Here is a 22,775-nt window from a genome sequence, read left to right on the forward strand (position 1 = left end):
CCCTGAAAAATAACCCGGGTCAAGTGACCCTGCAATCCAACCCAGGTAGCTACCAGGGTTGGACATAGGTCGGACCCGGGTTTTTGGTGGAAAAGAGGTATTAGTGTTCCCTGAGGACTGGAGTTGAGAAACACTGCTGTATACACCTGAATGCCTTTAGGCCAGTAGTTCCCAACTCAAGACACCCTGCTTAAGCACAGATGAGTTAATTAGTACTTCAGTGCACAAGCATGGATATTCTTAAAACATGGACTGTTAAGGTGCCTTGATATGGAGTTTGGGAAACACACGGCTTTAGGCAGTGTAAATACAGAATATCACATGAATACCAATCTACTATATGAAGAGTGCCAACAGCATTAATAGAGCATATCAGCGCTATTTTGCCAGGGTATTCTAGTATGTGCTGCAAATAAACTGTAGAAATCTAAAGTTCGATATCTGGGCAAGAACATATCCTCTTACAAGCTACCCAGGAAGTGAGAGTACTTCTTATATTTATGTTTCAAGTGACACAAAACTGCTCCAGTACTGAACTGTCCTAACCAGTAATTTATTATATAAGACTGTGTTTTTGCATGCATATTGATAGTTTTCCTTGTGGACCTATTATGCAATTCCATTAGTTATCTAGTGGTTTATCTGTAATGTATGTAATTGCCGACTTTCTTCCTACCCCCTTTGGCCCCGTTCAGTGTATATTATGTTGATCATTGTTAAGAATTTCCAAATAAAACTGTATAGATTCCATGATGTAAGAAAATAAAATGTGAAAATTCCCAAACGTGGATACTTTACCATATATCAAGTCTACAACAAACTTTTTCTAGCTATGATGTTTTGTTTCCAAGCTTTTACATTACAGATGCAGCCAAAGACATCCTAGAATGTCTGGAATACAATGCTGATATCAAACACCTCTTGCTTAAAGGTAACACCACTATATTTGGGGGAAGGCAAACTACATACACTAATAGATGTATCTTTAATTCATATTATGTCTGTTTATAGCACAGGTTCTCAAACTCGGCCCTCAGGACCCCAAACAGTGCAGGTTTTCCAGGTCTCTTCACAGAATCACAATTGAAATAATGATCTCCATCTGTGGATCTTTTAAAATGTGTCAGTGTGTAACAAATACACCTATACTCCTGCTGGGTGACCTGGAAAACGTGACCAGTGTTGCGTCCGGAGGACCGAGTTTGAGAACCACTGGTTTATAGTGACTAATTTGTTGGGAATTATGGAGCTAATTATTTCATTTGTGATTCTGTGAGGAGACCTGGAAAACATGAACTGTTTGGGATCCTGAGGACAGTGAAATAAAGTGATTCATAGTGTGATCATATTATCTTATTCCAAAATATAAGTGTACTGTAAATTATAAGCAGCAATATGCATACTGATTTAAAAAGTGGGGTCTTTTGTTTTTCTTTTTTTACCTTGTGGGTATGATAACAGTATATGCACTCAATGATTGAGTTATATGCCTCAGTGCTGTACCTAAATGCATGAAAGTGTGAATAGTGTTGCAAATAAAGATACGATGTACTAAGTGGAATATGGAACATGAAACAATGTATGTAAGGTTGTGTGACCAATGAGAGACACAATGCTCTCAAGCTTTCAGGTGGGTCTGAACAATGAAGCTGAACTTTTTCTGTCCTGGAAAGTCTGATGACGTCCAGGTTTACTGTAAGTCCTGTGACGTGTGCCAGCGGCTTGGACGACCCAGTTCTCGGGCTCCCCTTAGGTCCTTGCCAATAGTCGGAGAACCTTTCCAACGAGTGGCCGTGGACATAATAGGTCCGCTATCTGTGCCCAGCAGATCGGGAAAGACTTACATACTCACCGTTGTGGATTATGCCACCCGGTATCCAGAGGCTGTAGCTCTGTCCGCCATTACTGCGGAAAAGTTAGCGGATGCCCTGTAGGCGTATTTAGCAGAGTACCGATCAAGGGACGCAGTTCATGAGTGATCTGGTCCAGTGTCTTTGAGCAAACTGCGGATAGAGGCAACTCCGTACGGCCCCCTATCACCCCTAAACGAATGGTCTGTGTGAGAGGTTCTGAAGCAGAGTCTATGGACATTTGTCACTTTGGAGGGGGGAGACTGGGAGTGATACCTGTCACACCTCTTATTTGTGTATCGAGAGGTGCCGCAGGAGTCCACCGGTTTCTCGCCTTTTCAGTTACTATATGGCCGCAGAGTCCGTAGACCCCTCGACCTGTTCCCTGAATCTTGGGAAGGGGAGCTGACTCACCAGGATACGTCCGTGGTGGAGTATGTGTTGAAGCTCAGAGATCGGTTAGAGAATCTCATTGGGCTTGCGCAAGCGAAACTTGCAAAAGCGCAGACCAAGCAGAAAACTTGGTATGACCAGAGCACACTTGTGAAATAGGGCTGAAGGTGCTGGTTTTGGTGCCCACACATCAAAACAAGCTCCAGGATGCCTGGGCGGGACCATGCACAGTCTCAAAACACCTAAGTGACCTCACCTATGTGGGGTCATTTGACAGCGATGGTATTAGGCAGCATACCTACCATGTAAATATGTTGAAGGCATACTACGAGCGTATGGAGTTGGTAGCGGCTGTGTGCTGCTTACTGATGGAGGAACCAGGAAATGATCCAATTCCTGCCCTCCTTGCGGATGCCAGAGGTGAGGGTGGTGTAGAAAGTAAGCTGGAGCAAGGAACTTGGGGCCTGTTTCACTACCATACGCAACTGCGATTAATCACACAATCTGCCGATTGTTACGTTTTGCTCCTGCGTATGCAAACTAGCTATTGATCGGGACTGCGATTGCAGTGACTACGCAGACCCATTGCAGAAGTGCCAGTTGGGGGTGGTGATGGGGGGGTTGGGCGAACACAGGCGTGCCACTGTGTTTCAATGCTGTTGCATCGGCATGCACTCATGAGCTCCACCTTCCGGCTCCCGCCATGGGTGATGGGAGTGATGTCATGATCCCATAGTGCCGAAAGGGAGGACGGAGGAGTGGATGGCGGCAAGAGCGGAGATTAAGGTAAATGTTGTTTTAATTTTTGTGTGTGTGTCTTTGTTCTATATATGTAAGGGGTACTGCATAGGGGGGACTACTACTGTAGGCACTGCATAGGGGGGACCACTACTGGGGGCACTGTATAAGGGACACTGCATAGGGGGGACCACTACTGGAAGCACTGTATAAGGGGCACTGCATAGGGGGTACCACTACTGGGGGCACTGCATATGGGGGACCACTACTGTAAGCACTGTATAAGGGGCACTGCATAGGGGGGACCACTACTGGGGGCACTGTATAAGGGGCACTGCATAGGGGGGACCACTACTGGGGGCACTGTATAAGGGGAACTTCATAGGGGGGACCACTACTGGGGGCACTGTATAAGGGGCACTACTGTGGGCACTGTATAAGGGTGCACTACTGGAGGCACTGTATAAGAGTGCACTACTGGGGGCACTGTATAAGGGGAACTGCTACTGGGGACATTGCATAAGGGGCACTGCTACAGTGGGTATTGCAAGAGGGGTAATACTACTGGGGGCATTAAGGTACATATGGAATGGAAAGGAAGGTTCCCAGAGTGATGAGAGCCCCCATTTTTCAGTGGCCAACCTCCACTTTTCAGGGAGGGTGCTCCATTTTTTAACTTGCACTGGGCTTCAAATACCCTAGTTACGCCACTGCCCGGTATGGTTACCCTTTCCACACTCTCCACCCCATCCCAGAAAGGCTGCTGCCAGCTTGGCGCCTCCTGCCTTCCAGGGATGGGTAGGAGAGCAGAGCCTCCCTAAACTCCTGCCTGCGGCCCTTACCTTCTAAGTTGGGACACTCTACAGGGGGTTCTAGGTAGGGAATCCTAGGGTCAGTCTGGTCGGAGTCAGTCGAAGGGAGGTCATTGTTGTCACTCATACTCACCGTCGGAATTGGTAAACCACTTGGGACAGATGCATAACTGGGCACCCCCACAGGATCCAATCAGCCAGAACCAACATCCTCTGCATTGCTAGGGGTGGTAGGCATACCTGCAGGGGCCCCACTTGGACCGGCTGCAGTTGCCTCCACATATTTTGTGGTGGCCTCTTGGCCATGCAGGTGACTCTTTACGCAGAGTCTGCCTGCTGCTCGCCACACTCCATATGACTCTCTGGGCTCACCTCCCAAGGTTAGACAAGCAAGCCGGGCTGCGTGACTCGGATCTGGGGCACGAGTCTGGGGTGCTTGTGGTGTGAGACAATTCATCCTCAGATGACAAATTATCACACAGCTGTAACACTTCTTGTCCAGTCGGGGCCCGGTGATCTCTGTTGATTTGCAGGGACAGGACATGTGGTTGCAGGCCAATAGCACCCGGGTTGGAGGATGCTTGCTTTGGGGGGCAACGAGCTGAAGAGGGCTGTCCCCCTGGTTGTACAGTCTCTTTTGGGGTTGGCTGCTGGTCAGGCGCTTCTGCCCTTGTGGCTGAATTGCCACATACTTGTCCACTAACTGGACAGCCATCTTCAAGCTGGTTGGCTACCGGTCTAGCACCCACTTCTTCACCTCTAGGGTGCACCTGCGGTAGAACTGCTCTTGGCACAGCAGGTCAATCAGTGCATCCCAGGTAGTGGCACCAGATTACTTTACCACTTACTGCCTCAGCTGGGTGGCGAACTGCTCGTGGCTGTTGGTAGGGTTCTTGGGCAAGGCCCAGAACTTTTTCCTGTAGGACTCAGTAGTGATGAAATATCGCTGTAGAAGGGCACTTACACCTTTGTCATAGTCACCGCAGTCCTCGTTGGCCACTCCTCGATAGGCTTCCAGTGCCTCTCCATGCAGTGTGGGCACTAGGTGTCTGACCCACTCCTGCTTGGGTAAATCATGTAGTTTGCAAGTTCTTTCAAACACTTGTAAATGTCGATCAATGTCCCTATCACTGTCTGCAAACTGTATACGTCATGATCTTGGTACAGCAGCTGGCAATAGCCATCAGGGAACCGCGGCCGGTAGTGCCCTATCACTATGCCACATCCGGATGATGAACATGCATTCCTGCTTCGTTGCCCTTTCTCCCAACTCCGTTAGCCCAGGCATGTCAAACTCGCGGCCCCAGAAACCATTTTATATGGCCCGACACCCCTGCCGTGATCGGAGCTCAGCTCCAATCAGGCATTGTTTACTCTAAACTGGGAACGCTGGTCTCTGAAGCGATCAGAGACTAAAGATGCCTCTGATCGCTTCAGAGGCTTGCGTTCCCAGTGATGCAGTGCACTGGTGATGTCATGATGTCAAGCTCGATGAGAGGAGCCTGCACCTGCTGGTCTAGATCTAGTTAGATCCAGTCAGCAGCCAGCATGATGAAAGGTAAGTACTGCAGAGGGGACTGAGGCCTGTTCTATACTAAGAGGGGGAACAGCATTAGGGGCATTACTGGGGCACTGCTTAAGTGGCTTTAATACAGGGGGCACTGCATAAGGGGCTTTTATACAGGGGGCATTGTATAATGGGCACAGCTAGAGTGGGCATTGCATAAGTGGCACAATTACAGGGGGCGTTGCATAAGGGGCACAACTACAGGGGGCACTGCATAATGGGCACAACTACAGGGGGCACTGCATAATGGACACAACTACAGGGGGCATTGCATAAGGGGCACAACTAAAGGGGCACTGTATAGGTAGACCTATGGGGACCCGAGGAAATTTTGCTATGGGGCCCCCAAAGTCAGCAAGTAAATTTACTTATTTTTATTGCGGCCCACACACTCTTAGACCTTGAATATTTGGCCCGGTTGGTATCTTGGGTTTGACAAGCCTGCTCTAGCTGATACGCTAGGCTATCCATTCTGCCCCCCACCCCCAGAATGTGGGGATTAATGCCATGCTGGGGAATGTTGGGAAACATAACTGCTGTGAGAGGGGGCAGGGTTTGTAGTTCCACCAGGTTTTGAGAGTTGTCCACTGTTAGGTTGTCCTCATGGGTGCTGCCTTAGTCAATGCTTCACACCTCCAACTGGTGTGACTCCTCAAAACTCATGAGCGCCCCCCTCATGTCGCTTTTGTTTGCATAGTAAGGGACTTCAATGCCCTTTCCTTGGCACACCATTTCAAGATCGCCTTTGGATGTTCTGCTGTAATGAGCTATCCTGCGTGTTCTCCTGAACTGCAGTTACTACTCTCCTGAGTAACTCGACTTCTCCAATCAGGTGACCGACAAGCTGCCTGGGATTATCCCACCGCTATGCCACCAATACAGTATCTGTGACCGGATGACCTCACTTCTCTACCCGATCACTGATTAGGATTACTGCTTACCTTCAGTAACCCCCTGTTACTGACTCCGCCCACTGTGCAGTGGCCGTGTAACGCTGCCACCACCAGGTCCTCCCACCGGCCCTGGAACCGCTTGCTGCTGTGCATGCGTCAACGAGCTGTGGCCAAACCTCCTGATTGCTGTCGGCTGATACCCACTGATCCCTCGCAATGGTTCAGGCTCTGCATGGTAGCTGGCAGAGGGCTTGAGTTTGGAGACACTGATCTAAATCCAGAACAGCCGGAGAACAGAAAAGTGATTCAGATGTAGTCGTAGTGAAGGCAAGATGTTTATTGCTCAAATAGTCTTCAACAAGACTCTTCCCCTCAGCTTTAAAGGGGTCAGCATACAGATGTTAAACAGCAGTACAATCCTTGATGTTCAAAAAGATATACACACAACCAGACTCGCAAGCCTACGTTTATGCCACTCCTATACACATTACGACATTTACCCAATCAAATTAAGTGCATGTGCCTTGCATGCCCAAGGCATGCTCACCTTTAACATTGTTCCCTCTGGACAGTGGGGAGTGGTCACTCCCCTGTACCTGAGCCCACCCGCAGGGCTCAGCGACGCCCCCAACATCGTCACATCTGGAATTAACAAATTGTTCCCTCCAAAACGTACTTCCAGGAATCTGAGCTCCAGAGGTGGGCAACCAAGGTCCTCAGGCGGGGTATCCTGGCCACGGAGGGGAAGCTCTTTTAAGCTCCCTGAAAACAATTAGCTGGCTGCATAAGCCAGCTTCCCATACACCTCATACCATTCAGGCATGAGGTTGCATGGAAGGGCAGCCTTTTTTCCTGGAAGGGGGCTGGGGGATCCAGTAGCACACACGGAGCCCTGGATCCCCTGAGACTTCCAGGGAAACCAATGTAAGTGCATTTTACTTTAAATTACATTCAATATAAATACATTGTGCCCACACCTTGTGTCCTGTACCATGCGTTAATCAACGCAGCACTGCAGCTTGGGTCCTGTGAGCCCAGCTCAGTGCTGCACATACAGTTTAAACATGTTTATATATTTTACACTTTATTCTGTGCCCAGCGGTCGACACCCAGCCCTGCAGCCCGGGACTCAGTGGCGGCTGCATTGGCTGCCTCCGCCAGAGGTTAACTAGCGCCGCACTGTGTAGCTGAGGCGCCAGGAGCTAGGCTCCCGGTCCCCAGCGCGGAGCACTCAGTGGCTCCTTGCACCCTTTCCCCCCCTCCGGTGCAGCGCACCATGGGTTAACACCTCAGCACTTGCCGATGGAGATGGTCCGGGGCTGAGGCACTTAGTTGCATTCCCCACCCCTGGTGCAGCGCATTGGGGGTTAATACACATTATCCCGCTCGCCAGAGAGGGTCTGGGCCGCGGCAGTTAATACATGCCCAAATTCCATTTTTAAATAACCGGTGCCTAATGCCGATAATACATTTTATTATGTGCCTATTTGTTTCATATATGGTGCCACGGCACAGGGTTATCCCCTTCAATGCCACGGCTGCCATTAACCACGAGGAGGGGAGGGAGCGGGGGTGCTGGCTGTGGGACTGAGACCCCGGCCACAGGAGGATACTCTTTATGTTTATAAGGGAGTGCGCTCTTGTGCAAACTCCATGTTGTTCCTCCAGAGAGACTTACCTGTTATTATTAATACACTTTATTAGGAGTGAGCGGATTCGGATTTCTGAAATCCGAACCCCCCCGATCCGAGGCCGATCCGAGTCAGGCTCGACTTTTCCCGCCTGACGCGGATCTGAAATCGAGGCAAAACGTCATCATCCCGCCTTCCGGGTCTCGCGGGTTTTGGATTCTATATAAGGTACTCGCGTCGGCGCCATTTTCTCACTCGGCTGTGTAGTGTTGTGCTTTGCTGTGCTGCTGTTGTCCATAGGGGCTGTGTCCACTCCTCCAAAGTCCATAGGGGCTGGCTGTGTTGTGCTGTGCTGCTGTTGTCCATAAGGGCTGTGTCCACTCCTCCAAAGTCCATAGGGGCTGGCTGGGCTGTATTATGCAGTCAGCTGTCCATAGGGGCTGTGTCCACTCCAAAGTCCTGTGCAGTGACCCAGTCCTAAAGGGGTGCTGTAGTGTTGTCCAGGGGGTGCTCTGTCCGTCAGGGGTGCTCCCCCAAAGTGCTAAAAAAAAATTATTTTTTCTGTGTTTGTGAATTGTGTGCGCAGTAGCCGCACGTGCATCAACAAAGTAGCGCCAAGCATGCGCCTGTGTCATAATTAAAGGGCCAGCTGGCTCGTCCGTTAAAGCGTGCTGTAACCCCCAAAGTGCACTCCAAATAATATTTTTTTTTTCTGTGTTTGTGAATTGTGTGGGCAGTAGCCGCACGTGCATCAACAAAGTAGCGCTGCCTGTGTCATAAGTAAAGGACCGGCTGGCTTGACAGTTAAAGGGTGCTGTAACCCCCAAAGTGCACTCCAAACAAAATAAAAAATAATTTTCTGTGTTTGTGAATTGTGTGCACTGTGGCCGCACGGTTATCAACAAAGTAGCGCCAAGCGTGCGCCTGTGTCATACGTAAAGGGCCGGCTGGCTCGTCTGTTAAAGGGTGGTGTAACCCCCAAAGTGCACTCCAAACAATTCACAAACGGAGTGCACTCTGTGTTTGTGAATTGTGTGCACTGTGGCTGCACGTGCATCAACAAAGGAGCAGCGCTAAGCTGGCTTGTCCGTTAAAGGGTGCTGTAACCCCCAAAGTGCACTCCAAAAAAAATGAAAAATTATTATTTTTTTTTCTGTCTTCGTGAATTGTGTCGCCTGTAGCCGCACCTGCATCCTCAAAGCAGCAACGCCAAGCATGCGTCTGTCTGTGAAAGGGTGGTGTAGCCCCCAAAGTGCGCTCCAACTAAAATAAAATCTTTTTTTCTGTGTTTGTGTGTGAAATGTATGCGCAGTAGCCGCTCCTGCATCCTCAAAGCAGCAGCGACAAGCGTGCGTCTGTCTGTTAAAGGGTGGTGTAACCCTCAAAGTGCGCTCCACAAAAAAAATATATATATTTTTTTCTGTCTTTGTAAATTGTGTGGGCTGTAGCCGCACCTGCATCCTCAAAGCAGCAGCGACAAGCGTGCGTCTGTATGTTAAAGGATTACATCGGTGACAGCATGCAAGTAGGCATGTCAGACAGTCCGTACATGTACTGGCAGGAAAAAGAGGTAATTTGGAGGTCCCTGTACAAACTGGCTCTATTTTACCTGAGTTGCCCCCCCTCCAGTGTGTACTCCGAAAGAGTGTTTAGTGCAGCTGGGAACCTTGTCAGCGAAAGGCGTAGGAGGTTGCTTCCACAAAATGTGGAGAAGATGATGTTCATCAAAATGAATTATCAACTCTTCCAGGGAGACCAGCCTCCAGAACGTACAGAGGGACCTGTGGTGGTGGATTCCAGTGGGGACGAATTAATACTCTGTGAGGATGAGGATGTACACAACACTGAAGAGGGTGAGGAATCGGTGGATGAGGAGGATGAGGATGACATCTTGCCTCTGTAGAGCCAGTTTGTGCAGGGACAGATTAATTGCCAGCTTGTTTTGTGGGGGCCCAAACGAGCCAATCATTTCAGCCACAGTCGTGTGGCAGGCCCTCGCGCTGTAATCATTGGTTTGTTAAAGTGTGCATGTCCTGTTTATACAACATAAGGGTGGGTGGGAGGGCCCAAGGACAATTCCATCTTGCACCTCTTTTTTTTCTTTGCATTATGTACTGTTTGCGACCTAGTTTTTCAAACTGCCATTCTGTCTGCCACTGCAGTGTCACTCCTAGATGGGCCACGTGTTTGTGCCGCCCACTTGTGTCGCTTAGCATAGTCATCCAGCTACCTCGGTGCAACCTTTTGGACATAAAAACACTATTGTGAGGTGTTCAGAACAGACTGGAAATGAGTAGAAATTAAGGTTATTGAGGTTAATAATCGCATAGGAGCAGAAAAACCCACAAATTCTGTGATTTTAGCTGTTTTTATGCTTTTTTTAAAAAAAATACAGATCCAAAACACAAAATCCAGAACCCAAAACACGGAAGGGTGGTTTTAGCAAAACCAATCCAGATCCAAAACACGAAGAAAGATCCAGATCCAAAACCAAAACACAAAACTTGAAAAGTGGCCGGTGCACACCCCTACACTTTATTTATATGGCCCCACAAGGGATCTGCAGCACCTTACAAAGTACATAGAGAGAAACAGAATGAGCTAAACAAAAAAGTTACTTACAGTACAGAACATTGCAGGACATGGTATAAACATTGCTGCATCAGCGGCCATGATGCAGCAATTCTAAGATAGCCGCTGAGGTCAGTACTGCGCACGAGTAGCGCCATCTTGCCACTGTGTAATGGTGACACAGTGGGAGATGGATGCCTCCCACTCCCTTTGAGACTTGGCGTATTAACACTGTCATCACTGTTCCAGTATTCTGCACCGCTATCAGCTAAAAGTACACTCACCGGCTTCTGAGCTGTATCACACCCCGCTCTGCTTTATTATAACCAAAGTATCACAGTGAGTATGGCTGTACATCACATATCTTCTTATAAACCATCCCACTGGTTAAGCAACTTGGCTGGCTGTAGTGATAAGGCATCCGCTGATGTGTACATAGCTCTGCCATAACAGTATCCCTGTACACACGTTTGTATTGTAATGTACTAAGTTGTATTAAGGACTGCACAGTGTTGTGTTATGCAGGGCCGTAACTAGGTGTTTGTGAGCGGTGCCACTGCACAGAGTGAAGATGCCCTGTTGACAGCACTGTCACTGCTCCACGGTACCTGCATCTGGCTAGCAGAGTGCCTGGAATGGCACCCTGCAGCCAGAATCCCTGCTGCAGTCCCACCATGAGTGTCCATTGAACGCTCCAGACATGCAAACTGCAGCGTATATAGCTCCCCCGAGCATCCTGAGGATACTCCGGGCATTGCTGTTCTTATTTGCGGTCCGGCCTCTTCCACATGCAGTAATGGGCTCAGGGGGGCGTGGCCAGCACAGGGCGCTAGTCAACCCTTTTACAGTTCTGGTGCTGTGTGTCTACTTAGCAATTGGTATCTCTAGTAGTGGGACTGGAGTAATGTGCTAGACACACAGGGTATATTTACTAAAGTGAGAGTTTTTAGAAGTGGAGATGTTGCCCATAGCAACCAATCAGCTTCTACTTAGCATTTAACTAGCACCTTCTAGAAAATAATAGCTAGAATCTGATTGGTTGCTATGGGCAATATCTCCACTTCTAAGAACTCTCATTTTAGTAAATGTACACAACAGTATCTTTTGGTACTGTGTGGAGAGGCCATATTAATAATTGGGGATGGTGGAGGTATGTGGTTAACTTATTAGGGAGTAATTTTGATAATTACTGGGTATGTGTTCTGCACTTTTTTCAGTTCTAAGTTCTTAGGTCTTGTTATGTTTGCACTGTATGTGTATATGCACTTTGTATTAAGGTTGTACAGACTCCTTGTGCCTCCCTATATAAAATGGATAATAATAAAATGCTTTAAAGTGTATATAAAAGACAGAACAGATGACAAAAATCTGCATTTTTCAAGGGTTCACATTACCCTTACTTGTGGCACTAACACCCCTTTCAGACATAGTCTAAATAACCGGGCTTTTGCTGATGCACGAGCAACGACCCGGGTCTAGACTATGCGTGAAAGAGGCCGACCCAGGTTGGAGTCTCTGGTCCACGACCCTGCTCCTTACCAGGGTCGGGCTTAGAGACCCAAGTATTTGCCGGTTTGATAAACCCGCAATTTCCCAGGTCGCATGTGTGAAAGGGGCTTTTACTGTTACAGACATCTGCTGTGGTTTCTGGTAGAATTCACCCCTCAAAAAAAAAAGTCTGATGGTTGAAGATGTTTTGTCCTGACCCTCTGGTACATGGAGCAAGCAAACGCAATGAAGCTCCCTTCACGGTCCATCTACTGTGTAGTTCATAGTATGCCTGGCCAATGGGAGGAGAGCTGGGGATGAGGCAAGCGGAGGCAGGGCTAAATGCTCCTATGTTCTTTATAATCTGGTATCTTACCCTGCTGCAGTTACCAATGATTCCAGTGGAGAACTGCTTCACCAGACCCCACCCTCATTTCTCTGTGTTGGGGGCAGTTTGAACATGTTCTTATTTAAGTTAAAATATTTTTACTGTTTTTGCGTTTTTTCTTGGCGTTCCAACGCAAATGGTAAGTACTGTTTGAATCTGAAAATGTTATGGTACATACACATGGTCAGATATGTCAGGTGAACGATTGAATGATTATAGGGCCGTATTCAATTTGAGGCGTCAAGTCCGGATTTGCGGTAATTTACCGCCGATGACGTCATTATCGCCTGTTTTAGTTTTCCTCCGTATTCAATTTGAAAGACTTAACGCCTAGGCGTTAAGTCAATGCAATGTAATAGGCGGTAAAGTATCGCCTATGAATGGCAGGCGTTAAAAAGTGCAGAATTGGGGTGCAACATTTCGGGAACCCCCGTGCAGCCTTCAGACAGTCCCCCAAAGGTAATCTGTGTCAAAAAAATGTTGAAATAAAATTAAGGGTACCCCAAAAATTGACTTTGAAAAAGGGGGCTAAAAAAAAAGTTGGGGTACAAACTTAAAAAATAGAGAACTTTACTCTGGGGGGGTCCCCAAGTATGCCCCAAGTTTTTTTTTTATTGTAGGTGTTTGTGGCAGGTGGGTTTTTCACGATTTTTTTAAGTCACTTTAGCAACTTTAAAATATGCTGAACCCCATTTTCAAGTACCCCAAATTTGATGGCCATAGTTGTTTTGCCCTAAAAAAACTTCTAAATGCTCTTCTGCTTCACCTTATTCAAAGCCGCATTTATGCACCTGCCGCGGCTATTAAAAACTCTGACTTCCTTCAGTAGTTAAAAATGGGGGTGCCCATAGTGATCCCCCATGTCTACACATGTTTTTAACCTGTAAAAAAAATTGTAGTAATAATTATAAAAAAAAAAATGACATAAGGTCCCCCCCAATAAAGCCTAACCTGCCCCAGGCTTGCCAAGCAGTGGTGGTTTCTAAAAATACGGAGAACAAAATGTGTAGGGTTCCACCTTATTTTAGAAACCAACACCAGGCTGCAGGGACTAGTGCTGGTTTTAAATATAGGGGGCAAAAAAGACATGGGGTACCCCCTATATTTAAGACCAGCACCAGACCCAACCGACCGGGGTGTAATGCCACAGCCTGGAGACCCAATCACCGGGGCTCCAGGTCCAAAGCATTACACCCCAAGTCGGTCATCGCAAGCCAGTGATCTCGGGGGAGTCGGGGACCCCCCCAAAAAGGGTACCCCATCTACCGAGCACCACAGGCTTACGCTGAATAGGGGGCCAAATAATGTAACACTATTGTACTTTACAGTGGAACTACAAGTTCCACTATATATACAGTATATACTGAGGCACAACTTATATTCAGTTAAAACACAAATCCAGTAATTACTGTGATTGTTTTGTTTTGCAGTTCCACATATTCAGAATAAATCAGAGCATTTTACTATTGATGAACTTAAGCAGAAAATATCTATCAATCCAGACATATCCATTGATGTTACATTGGAAGATAATTGGTGGCATAAATTGGGACTGAATGAGGAGTACAATAAAAGCGTAGAGCCACTGACTGCAAATTTTTCCAGCACACACAGTCTTGCACCAACCAACATGGAGTCAATCAATACAATTACTACCTCCCAGCTGGAAAGTAAGTTCACACTGGGCAATCAAGCACACACCATCCATCACCAGCTGTGCTCTACTATGGAGTTGAGTATAAATAATCAAGCATATAACATTCAATTGCTTTTTCTAAGTCTATTTCTAAACAACACAACTTAAGCCACTTCTTTATTTGTTGACTTTTCAAATGAATTGCAAAGATGCACACACAACGATATTTTGAACGATTATCGATAATGATATCGTTAAATCGTTGAAAACATTGTCCACTATCTGAGTTAAAACGATGAACGATTATCGTTCATTCACGTTTGTAGTTTGTAGTTCAGTCAGACTGACAACTCAACGATTTTCTGTAAGGGAATATGCAAAAATCGTTTATAGTTAAAATAAAATCGCTCATTACATTTAGTAAATGAACGATTTTAGTAAACGATTTTCGTTCATTTTTCCCTTGAAAAAATGAACGAAAATCGTTTACTAAAATCGTTAATTTACTAAATCTTTGTGTATGTATGCAGCTTTATTCTTAAGGTGCGTACACACTGTGCGATCAGGAAAGACAGTACGATTACGACATCGTAATCGTACCGTCTTTCCTGATCACCTATAGTGTCTGCACAGTTCAGTGCAGGCACAGTCCATCATTCCTGAAGGCTATGGACAATGTCGGAAACGACCAGCGGGAGAGCGCATCACTGTTAGTTTCCGACATAATAGTGCAAGATTTGTGCACGATTACTGAGCGATTGCACGATTACGATGCTCAGTAATATCACCCAGTGTGTACGCACCTTTAGGCTTACCATCCTATCCCTTTAAATCGGGACACATGAATTACACAGGTTTTGTGCTGACTAAAACAAAGTGAAATGCAGACTTGAAGTCAGCTAGCCAGCCACAGAACCTGTGTTATACCCCTTTTACACCAGAGCAAAAACCTGGGTTTTTGCTGGGTCTACCCGGGTCGCAGCTCAGTGTAAAAGGGTCCCTGGAAAATAACCTGGGTCAAGTGACCCTGCAATCCAACCCAGGTAGCTACCAGGGTTGGACCCAGGATGGACCCAGGTAATGGTGCAGTGTAAACGGTACAACCCGGGTTATCTGACCTGGATCATGCCTAAAATTAGCTGATTGGTGGTTGTGGGGCATTCACCTCCCACTTTTTATGATCTCACAGGTTTAGCAGGGCAGGCCTGAGTTCAGTGTGAACAGGGCTGACCTGGGAGTAACCCAGATCAAAGGTGCAGTGTAAATGGGTCTGACCTGGGTCTGACCAGGGTTGGAACCATGTCCAAAAACCCAGGTCGGACCTGGGTTTTTGGTGGAAAAGAGGTATAATTCTAAAACAAAGTGAAATGTAGGCTTCAAGTCAGCCAGCCAGCCAGCCAGCCACAGAAGCTGTGTAATTCAGGAGTGTCCCGGTTTAAAGGGATAGGATGGTAAGCCTAGTTATTCTCCAAAATGTAAATTATAAACGGCGAGCGATATGTACTCGTGTGTATAATACTTTCTATTTTTCTAAATACTATATACACCATGTCACAGTCTTGGTAGAAATGTTTTTAGCAGTTTTTGTTTTTCATAAAATTCTAACTTTTATTCAACTTTAATTTAGTTATCCATAGTGAAATCTACCTGTGAGGTTAAAACTGTGGATATCATTCTCCTTCAATGTGCTTTGTATGTTATGAGATTTACAATATATTATATTACTATCAGCTGTTGAATAGAATGCAATCAAACAGTTTTTTAGCTGTCATAGGCTGCCCAGTGCTCCTTTAGTACCTGAATCCCATAGACCAGCAGTTCTCAACGCAAACCCTCAAGTATTCCCAACAGGTCATGTTTTAAGGATTTCTGTCTGTGGGAGCAGATGGGGTAATTACTGATCCAGCAAAATAAATTAACTTACCTGTGCATGATTAAAGAAATCCACAAAACATGACTTGTTGGTGGTATTTCAGGATTCCAGTTGACTCCAAAATCAGTTTGGAAAAACTATGGCAGGGCTTCTCAAATCCAGTTCAATTAGACTGCGAAAATGGGTTATTGATAGTGTCGATGTCATTTTCACCATTTTCACTTATCCCCATATTCAATTTCAAAGACTTTTCGCAGATGCAAAAAGTCTTTGTCAAAAAACGGGGATAAGTTTTCACCACTTAACAGGTTGGCGAAAAAAAGTGCAGAATTGGGGTTTTGGAGTGCAGACTTTAAAAAAGTACCCTGCACCCCTTAAAATGTCCCCTAAAAATCATCTGTCAAAAAATATTTTAAAAAGTTCGATAGAAAACCCCCCAAAAAGTGATTTTGTTTTGGGGGCAAAAAAAAAAGTTGGGGGACAAACTAAAAAACTAGCGAAATAGGCTCAGGGGGGGTCCCCAAGTATGCGGCAGATGTTTTTAGAATGCGCTTGGTTTCGGCAGGTGGATTTTTAATGATTTTTTAAAAATCACTTTAGGAACTTAAAAATATGCTTGCACCCATTTTCATGTACCCCAAATTTGATGGGACTAGTTATTTTATTTTTTTTAAATTAAGCTAAATGCTATTCTTCACCACATCTTTAAAGACGCATTAAAGTACCTGTTGCGGACGTTTAAAAACCCCAAATACCTTTGAAGGCCAATTCGGGGGTACCCATAGTGATTCCCCATGTCAGACCATCTTTTGGGGGGTGACAGGCTAATTTCCCCAAAAGTGACAGGACTTTGATACTTCCGTTTTCGCTGTGTCCCGTTTTCGCAGATTCCTAATTGAATACGGGGATGCTTTATCCCCAGGAAAACCTGCGATGACGGCGAAAAGTCCAACCTCTGATTTTTCACCTCTGATTGAATATGGCCCTAAGGGGCATATTCCATTAGGTGCGAAAAGGACGTTTCTGCGGAAAAGTATCACCAGTGACGTCATTTTGACAGGCGAAAACTTATCTCCGTATTCAATTCCAAAGACTTTTCGCTGGTGCGGAAAGTCAATGCATTGGAATAGGCAAAAAAGATTCCCTATGAAAGCTGTCAAAAAAAAAGTGCAGAATTGGGGTTTTGGGGTGCAAACTTGCGGAAACCACCCTGCACCTTTGGGACAGCCCCCCAAAGGTAAACTGTGTGAAAAACGTTTAAAAAGGGGGGCGAAAAAGTACAAAGTTGGGGGACAAACTTAATAACTAGCAAAACAGACTCCAGGAGGTCCCCAAGTATGCCCCAGGTGTTTTTAAAATTGCAGGTGCTTGCAGCAGGTGGATTTTTTAAGTTTTTTTAAAACGTCACTTTAGCAATTTTAAAATATGCTTGCACCCATTTTCATGTATCCCAAATTTGCTGGGAATACTTATTTTCTGCCAAAAAACTGCTAAATGCTATTCTTCACCACTTTTGCAAAGACGCTAATTAGAAACTATTGAGATCATTTAAGTACCCCAAATACCTTCTGCAGGCCTATTCGGGGGTATCTATAGTGATCCCCAATGTCTTTGCTTCTTTTGGGGGGTGTCAAGCTGATTTCCCCAAATCTGACAGGACTTTACGCCAGTTTCATACTCGCCGGGTCCCGTTTTTGCCAATTTCTAATTGAATACAGGGATAAGCTGGGACGAACGCGATTCTTTCCACATGGAAAACCAGTGATGTCGGCGAAAAGTCCAGCATGCGAAAAGTACAGGACTTTTTGCACCTAATTGAATATGCCCTTATGGGGCCTATGTATCAAGCCATTCTTTACATAAAATTATGCAGAAACTGCAGTTTCTGCTTAATTTTATGTATTGTGCCTATGTACTAAGGGCCTGATTCAGAGCCGCTCGTTCGCTCTGAGCGATGTTCGCTCAACTGCGCATGCGTATGGGTCGTAATGCGCATGCGCAAACCAGTCATTGCGGTCGGAAATCGTGCGCTCGTAAAACAGCGAGGGACTGCTAATTTGATTGACAGAATGTACTGTTTGTGGGTGGTAACAGGGCAAGGTGCTTGAAAACGGGGGAGTGGAGATTCGAACGCAGACGTGCCTAACGGTTAAAGGGCGTTTAATGGGAGTGCATAATTAGTAAAGGAGCATCATCGACCATGTCACTTGGTTGTCTTTTAGCCTGAACTGCTCGCAGTGATAGCGGGAAGTAAATCCTACCACAAGCACTGCGAGCAGTTTAGATGCCTTTCGATGTTCCCGATTAATCTAATAAATACCGGAGATGACGTGTGATGCGAACGGCAAAGGGGCATCTTTACAAAATAGCGAGCGCATTTTTCGGACGCTCGCTCAGACATAGAGGCGTCAACACACCGCAAAGAGCGAGCGCTCAATTTAAATATCTGGCCCCTTTTTTAGAACGAGCGTCCGCAAATAGCGTCCGGCTCTGAATCAGGCCCTAATAGCACAATGCAGGAAATTTCACAGAAATCTCTGGCAAAGTGCTAATTAGCATTGCAGATCGCAGTATCAATGGCGACTACAGTCTGAACCCTATGTACTAAACTCTAAAAAGCAAAGCTTTTCTTCTTCAGGATCCATAGGGTCTACAGAATTTACCTTTGGGTATGTAGTGGAAACGATCCATTGCACCAAACAGCTTCCAGCTTTGAAGCTCCCAGCATGCACTGGTCCTCCTCCCTATATACCCCGCCCCCAGCCACAGGCATTCAGTTTTTTTGTTTTGTGCACGGAAAGTATTCAGACGCACCTGTCATACAGTGGGATTGCCTAGGCAGTCCCAGGCTTTTTTCTTTTGTGATTTACTTTGTTTCTGAACTACTGAGTTTAACAGTACCAGGCGCCATTAAAGACACAGGTACTGCGACTCCTACTACCTCTGCCAGGGCCAAAAACACTAGTACCGCTATATGCCCTGAGGTTCTCGGTGGGCCTCAGCGTGGCTTAGCTAGCACCTGTGCTGAGGTCCGGACTGCAGGTCTGCACGGAGATGACAGGAGTGCGCGGCAGTCCTAGCATCCAGTGTAGGAGACGCATCGGTTGCAGCTGCGGGTGAAGGTTTTGTGTGTCGTGTCCTCACTAAGGCGGCCGGGTCCTTATCGTCTGTCGCCGGGGAAGGGTAGTAGACACTCTAGAGCGAACTAGTAAGCGTCTACTACTATGAGGCCAGTGTACCCGTGTCATCAAAATCGCAGCTTAGGGGAGATAAGGTGCTCCCCCGGCCGCTCCTGCCCCAACCCAGACGCAACTTCCAGGAAGGGATTTCAGCGTCTGGTTTGCTATATTTGACCACCTCGTGGTGAGACGCTTTCAGATCGCATTTGTGTGTGTACTGCTGTAGCTGTTGGTCTCAGAGGTTGGTCGGTCTACCTGTATACTTCTCCTTTAGGTTTGGTATATAGCACTCTATATCCTACCATTACCCCTCCGGGGCTGGTCAGTTGATTCAGAGTCCATTTGCAATAGCAATTGTGTGTATTTTTGCATTGTATGTGACTTTAATGCTAGCTGCTGTATTTGTACTACCTTTTTGTTTCCAAACTGTCAGTTATACCTATCACTGTGTTTCTCCTCATCCCTCTGAACGGTATGGGGGGTTTCATTGATAGGGGTCACATTGCATTTACACTGTACACCTTATACCATTTATACATTTGTCATGTCTAAAGGTGTAGGTGAGAAGGATGATATGCCAATACTAAGATCATGTGTGTCTTGTTTGGCAGGCCTGTCTGAGCAGGATGTTAACCTGGATGGGTTGTGCAGCCTCTGTTGTAAACAGCTACCTGTTCAAGTCAGTACATCTAGAGCTCCAGCGCTAGAACCACCCGGGTTATTCAGGTTTTGAAGCACTTAGTGGACAAAATTGCAGAAGCGCGGGCTCCGGCTGCGGTATTTCCCCAGGCTATGGGGTATTCACAGCAGTTGTATCCTTCTATATATATGCCACCCATGAATTCCTGTTGGGTTAATTGTACCGCTCACTCTAGTCAGAGTATAGCTCCTCAGCAGCCAGATAGACAAGTGGCGGCAAAGCAGTTGCCTCATGACGACCCTGAATCTTCAGACTCTGATACTCTGAGTTCTGGGTCTTACTCATCTTGTGGATGTCCCCTCTCTGGTGAGAGCAGTTAGATCTGTCCTCAGTATAGAGGAAGAGGAGGCCCCGCTGACAACCAAGGTGGTCTTTAGGCGTCAGAAGGTGGCTAAGGATTATTTTCCTCAGTCTGTGCAACTGACTAATCTCATGTCTGAGGCATGGAGTACTCCTGGAAAGCATTTCCATGCTACAACTCGCTACCCATTTGCACTTGGTGAGTGTACCAAATGGGAAGTTCCCTCAACGATAGACGCTCATGTCACGAGGTTGATTAGGAGTGCTACATTACCCATTCCTGCAGCATCCTCTTTAAAAGAGGTTACAGATAAAAAAAACTTTCTACTTCAGGGTCCATAGGGTATCCACAGGATACCTTGGGGTATAGGCGATGGCGGCAGACATCCAGGCACCACAGAGTAAAATTTTCAGCCTCCCAGGATGCACTGGGGTCCCTCTCCTATACCCCGCCCCCGAGCCTCAGGCCACTCAGTTTTCGTAGGTGCCTGGCCGGACCAGTCGCACCGTACAGAGGGGGATCTTTTTAAGGCCCCTGAATATTTCTTCGCAGCTGTGGCTTCACAACTAGAGTGCTCCAGCATAGGACAGTCAGTATTGACGTCCATGCTGTCACTCCTACACCCCGCCGGTACCGATCCGGGGATGCTGGTAGGTAGCTGGGGTCACAGCTAGCGGTGATCCCCGGCTACCTGGACTGTGGCCGGATGCACGGGGAACAAGGTAAGCGGCGGGGTCCCGCCGTGGGCACCCGCCGGTAACACAGCCCTGTTTGGTCCCCAGGCAGGGGGCTCCCTGGGGACCGGCTGCGTGTGGGGCCAGGTACTGATCCTGCGCCTTCCACTAGACCACCAGGGACAGCGGACCGCAGCATGTGCGGTACAGCGCGGCGTCCCAGGGGTTAATAGCACGCCAGGGGAGAACGCCTTCCCTGTCTCACAGCCGGCGTCTCCCCCGCTGCACAGTGCCATTCCACAGCGGTCTGAGCGGGCTGTGTCAGCGCTCCTCCCCCGGGCCCTGCCTTCTCTCTGCTCCTCGGTGGCCATTTTCTCACTACATGTGCTGGGGATGGCAAACGCTGCTGGAAGCTGATACAGATGCCATTGCGGTCCGGGTCCCCCGCATACCTCTCCTTCAATTAAGGTCAGTGTATGCAGCACTGTTTCCTACCAGGCTCTGGTCTGTGTAGTTGATTGCAGTGCTTGTAATGCAGGATGTTATCTGTGCATTGTATGTGACTTAAATGCTAGCGCTGTTTGCCTGTACTTTCATTTCTGACTGTCAGCCTTTTCCTATCCCTGTTCTTCTGCTACAGCCCTTGCGGTGCGGTGTCGCAGGGTGTTTATTACCTCACTGTAAACGTGGTTTTTCTGTGTGAGAGGTCCCATACGCTCCGTTCACACTCCTCATGTCGGAAAGTGAACGAGGATATCCTCTTCCAGCTATAATGTACTGATATCATGTGCAGTTAGCGGAGGGATATGTAGACGCTGAGGGTTTATGGAGGGCATGTTGTATTATATATCACGCCCCATTTCTGTCACTGTGCCTGCACAAAAAAAGGGGACTGCCCTCGGCTGGCTAAGATGCTTACAGCTTTTGTGGGCAACGCCCCCTGCGTTTCCCCATAGGGGTTATCGCAGCCTGTGGTGGTCTCATCACATGCAGGGGTCCCTGGACAGTTGATGGTACCCCAGTGTATCCTGCTTTTCGCCCCCCCAGGTCTCGCAGGAGCCTGTGTGGGTGAATTTATTGTCCAAATGGTATAGCACCTGATGGACGTTTTACAGGGGGAGTCACCATTTCGGCCTTCTAAACGGCCTTTCGGGTCTCAGACGGGTAAAGACATGACGTCTGATGACGGTGACATTATTGACTTTTTCAGACACGAGCCCCTTAGTGCAAAGGAGGCGTAGTCTGGGTCTAAAGTCTATATACCTGGCCTTCTACGGGCAGTCCGTGCGGCTTTGGTTATTACATATCCCCCGTGGCTAAATCCAAATATGCCTTCTTTAAGGATAAGGGTGTTGCCACTGTAATTCCTCTATCTGGTCAGGTGGATCATTTAGAGGAGGCGTGGAAATTCCGGGTAAGCGGTTCCAGCCTCAAAAACGGTTGACCTTTTGCATACCCTTTTTGCGGACAATTACATTTCCGAATGGGAGTTACCTTTACGGGTAGATTCTCATGTTACACGCCTAGTGAGGAGTGCTACGTTGCCCATGCCCTCCAGGTCCTCTTTGAAAGAGGTTCCAGATTGCAAGGTGCAAATATATCTAAAATCCAATATTCCCTTCTCCTCGGCAGCAGTAGCAGCTTGCCGCTCCCTGTGGTTGCGCTCTTGGAAAGCGGACGCAGATTCCATTTGGAATGCTTTGCCTTTTATGGGACAAGTCCTGTTTGGCCCTCGTCTGGACGCAATTGTGGCCCTGCAGGCAGCAGCTACGTCTGCGTGTCTGCCATCGGCTACAGTCCCATCAGGGTCTGGGACTTTGTCTTTTCGGCCCTGTGAGGCCAGGGTAAGTCTAAAATACAGCTTTCCAAGACAGTCAGTAGCCAGGAAATCTGCTCAGCCATAAGAACAGGCTTAGAGTACAAGACGTCCTACTCCCAAGTTGGACTATAAGCCTTCAGCCTCACGGGACGGGCCTCCTCTCGGGAGCCCCCAGAGTTGGAGGCCGGCTTCTCCAGTTCGCCCAGTGCTGGTGTCTGACCACCACGGACACTGGGGTAAGAGAAGTATTTTCTTGAAGGTA

The 22,775-nt window shown here is 47.3% G+C and overlaps 1 protein-coding gene across 1 annotated transcript in view; it reads left to right on the forward strand.

The window, feature by feature from the left end:
- SHOC1 (shortage in chiasmata 1) overlaps positions 1-22,775 on the forward strand; it is a 420,839-nt gene that overhangs the window by 226,915 nt on the left and 171,149 nt on the right. The window contains exons 10-11 of the mRNA XM_088460117.1: positions 852-931; positions 13,762-14,001. Of these exons, the coding sequence (XP_088316243.1) occupies positions 852-931; positions 13,762-14,001 (320 nt within the window). The remainder of the gene's footprint in view (positions 1-851; positions 932-13,761; positions 14,002-22,775) is intronic.

This window comes from Taudactylus pleione, unplaced genomic scaffold, assembly GCF_031769625.1.
Source record: "Taudactylus pleione unplaced genomic scaffold, aTauple2 ptg000967l, whole genome shotgun sequence".
NCBI lineage: Eukaryota > Metazoa > Chordata > Amphibia > Anura > Myobatrachidae > Taudactylus > Taudactylus pleione.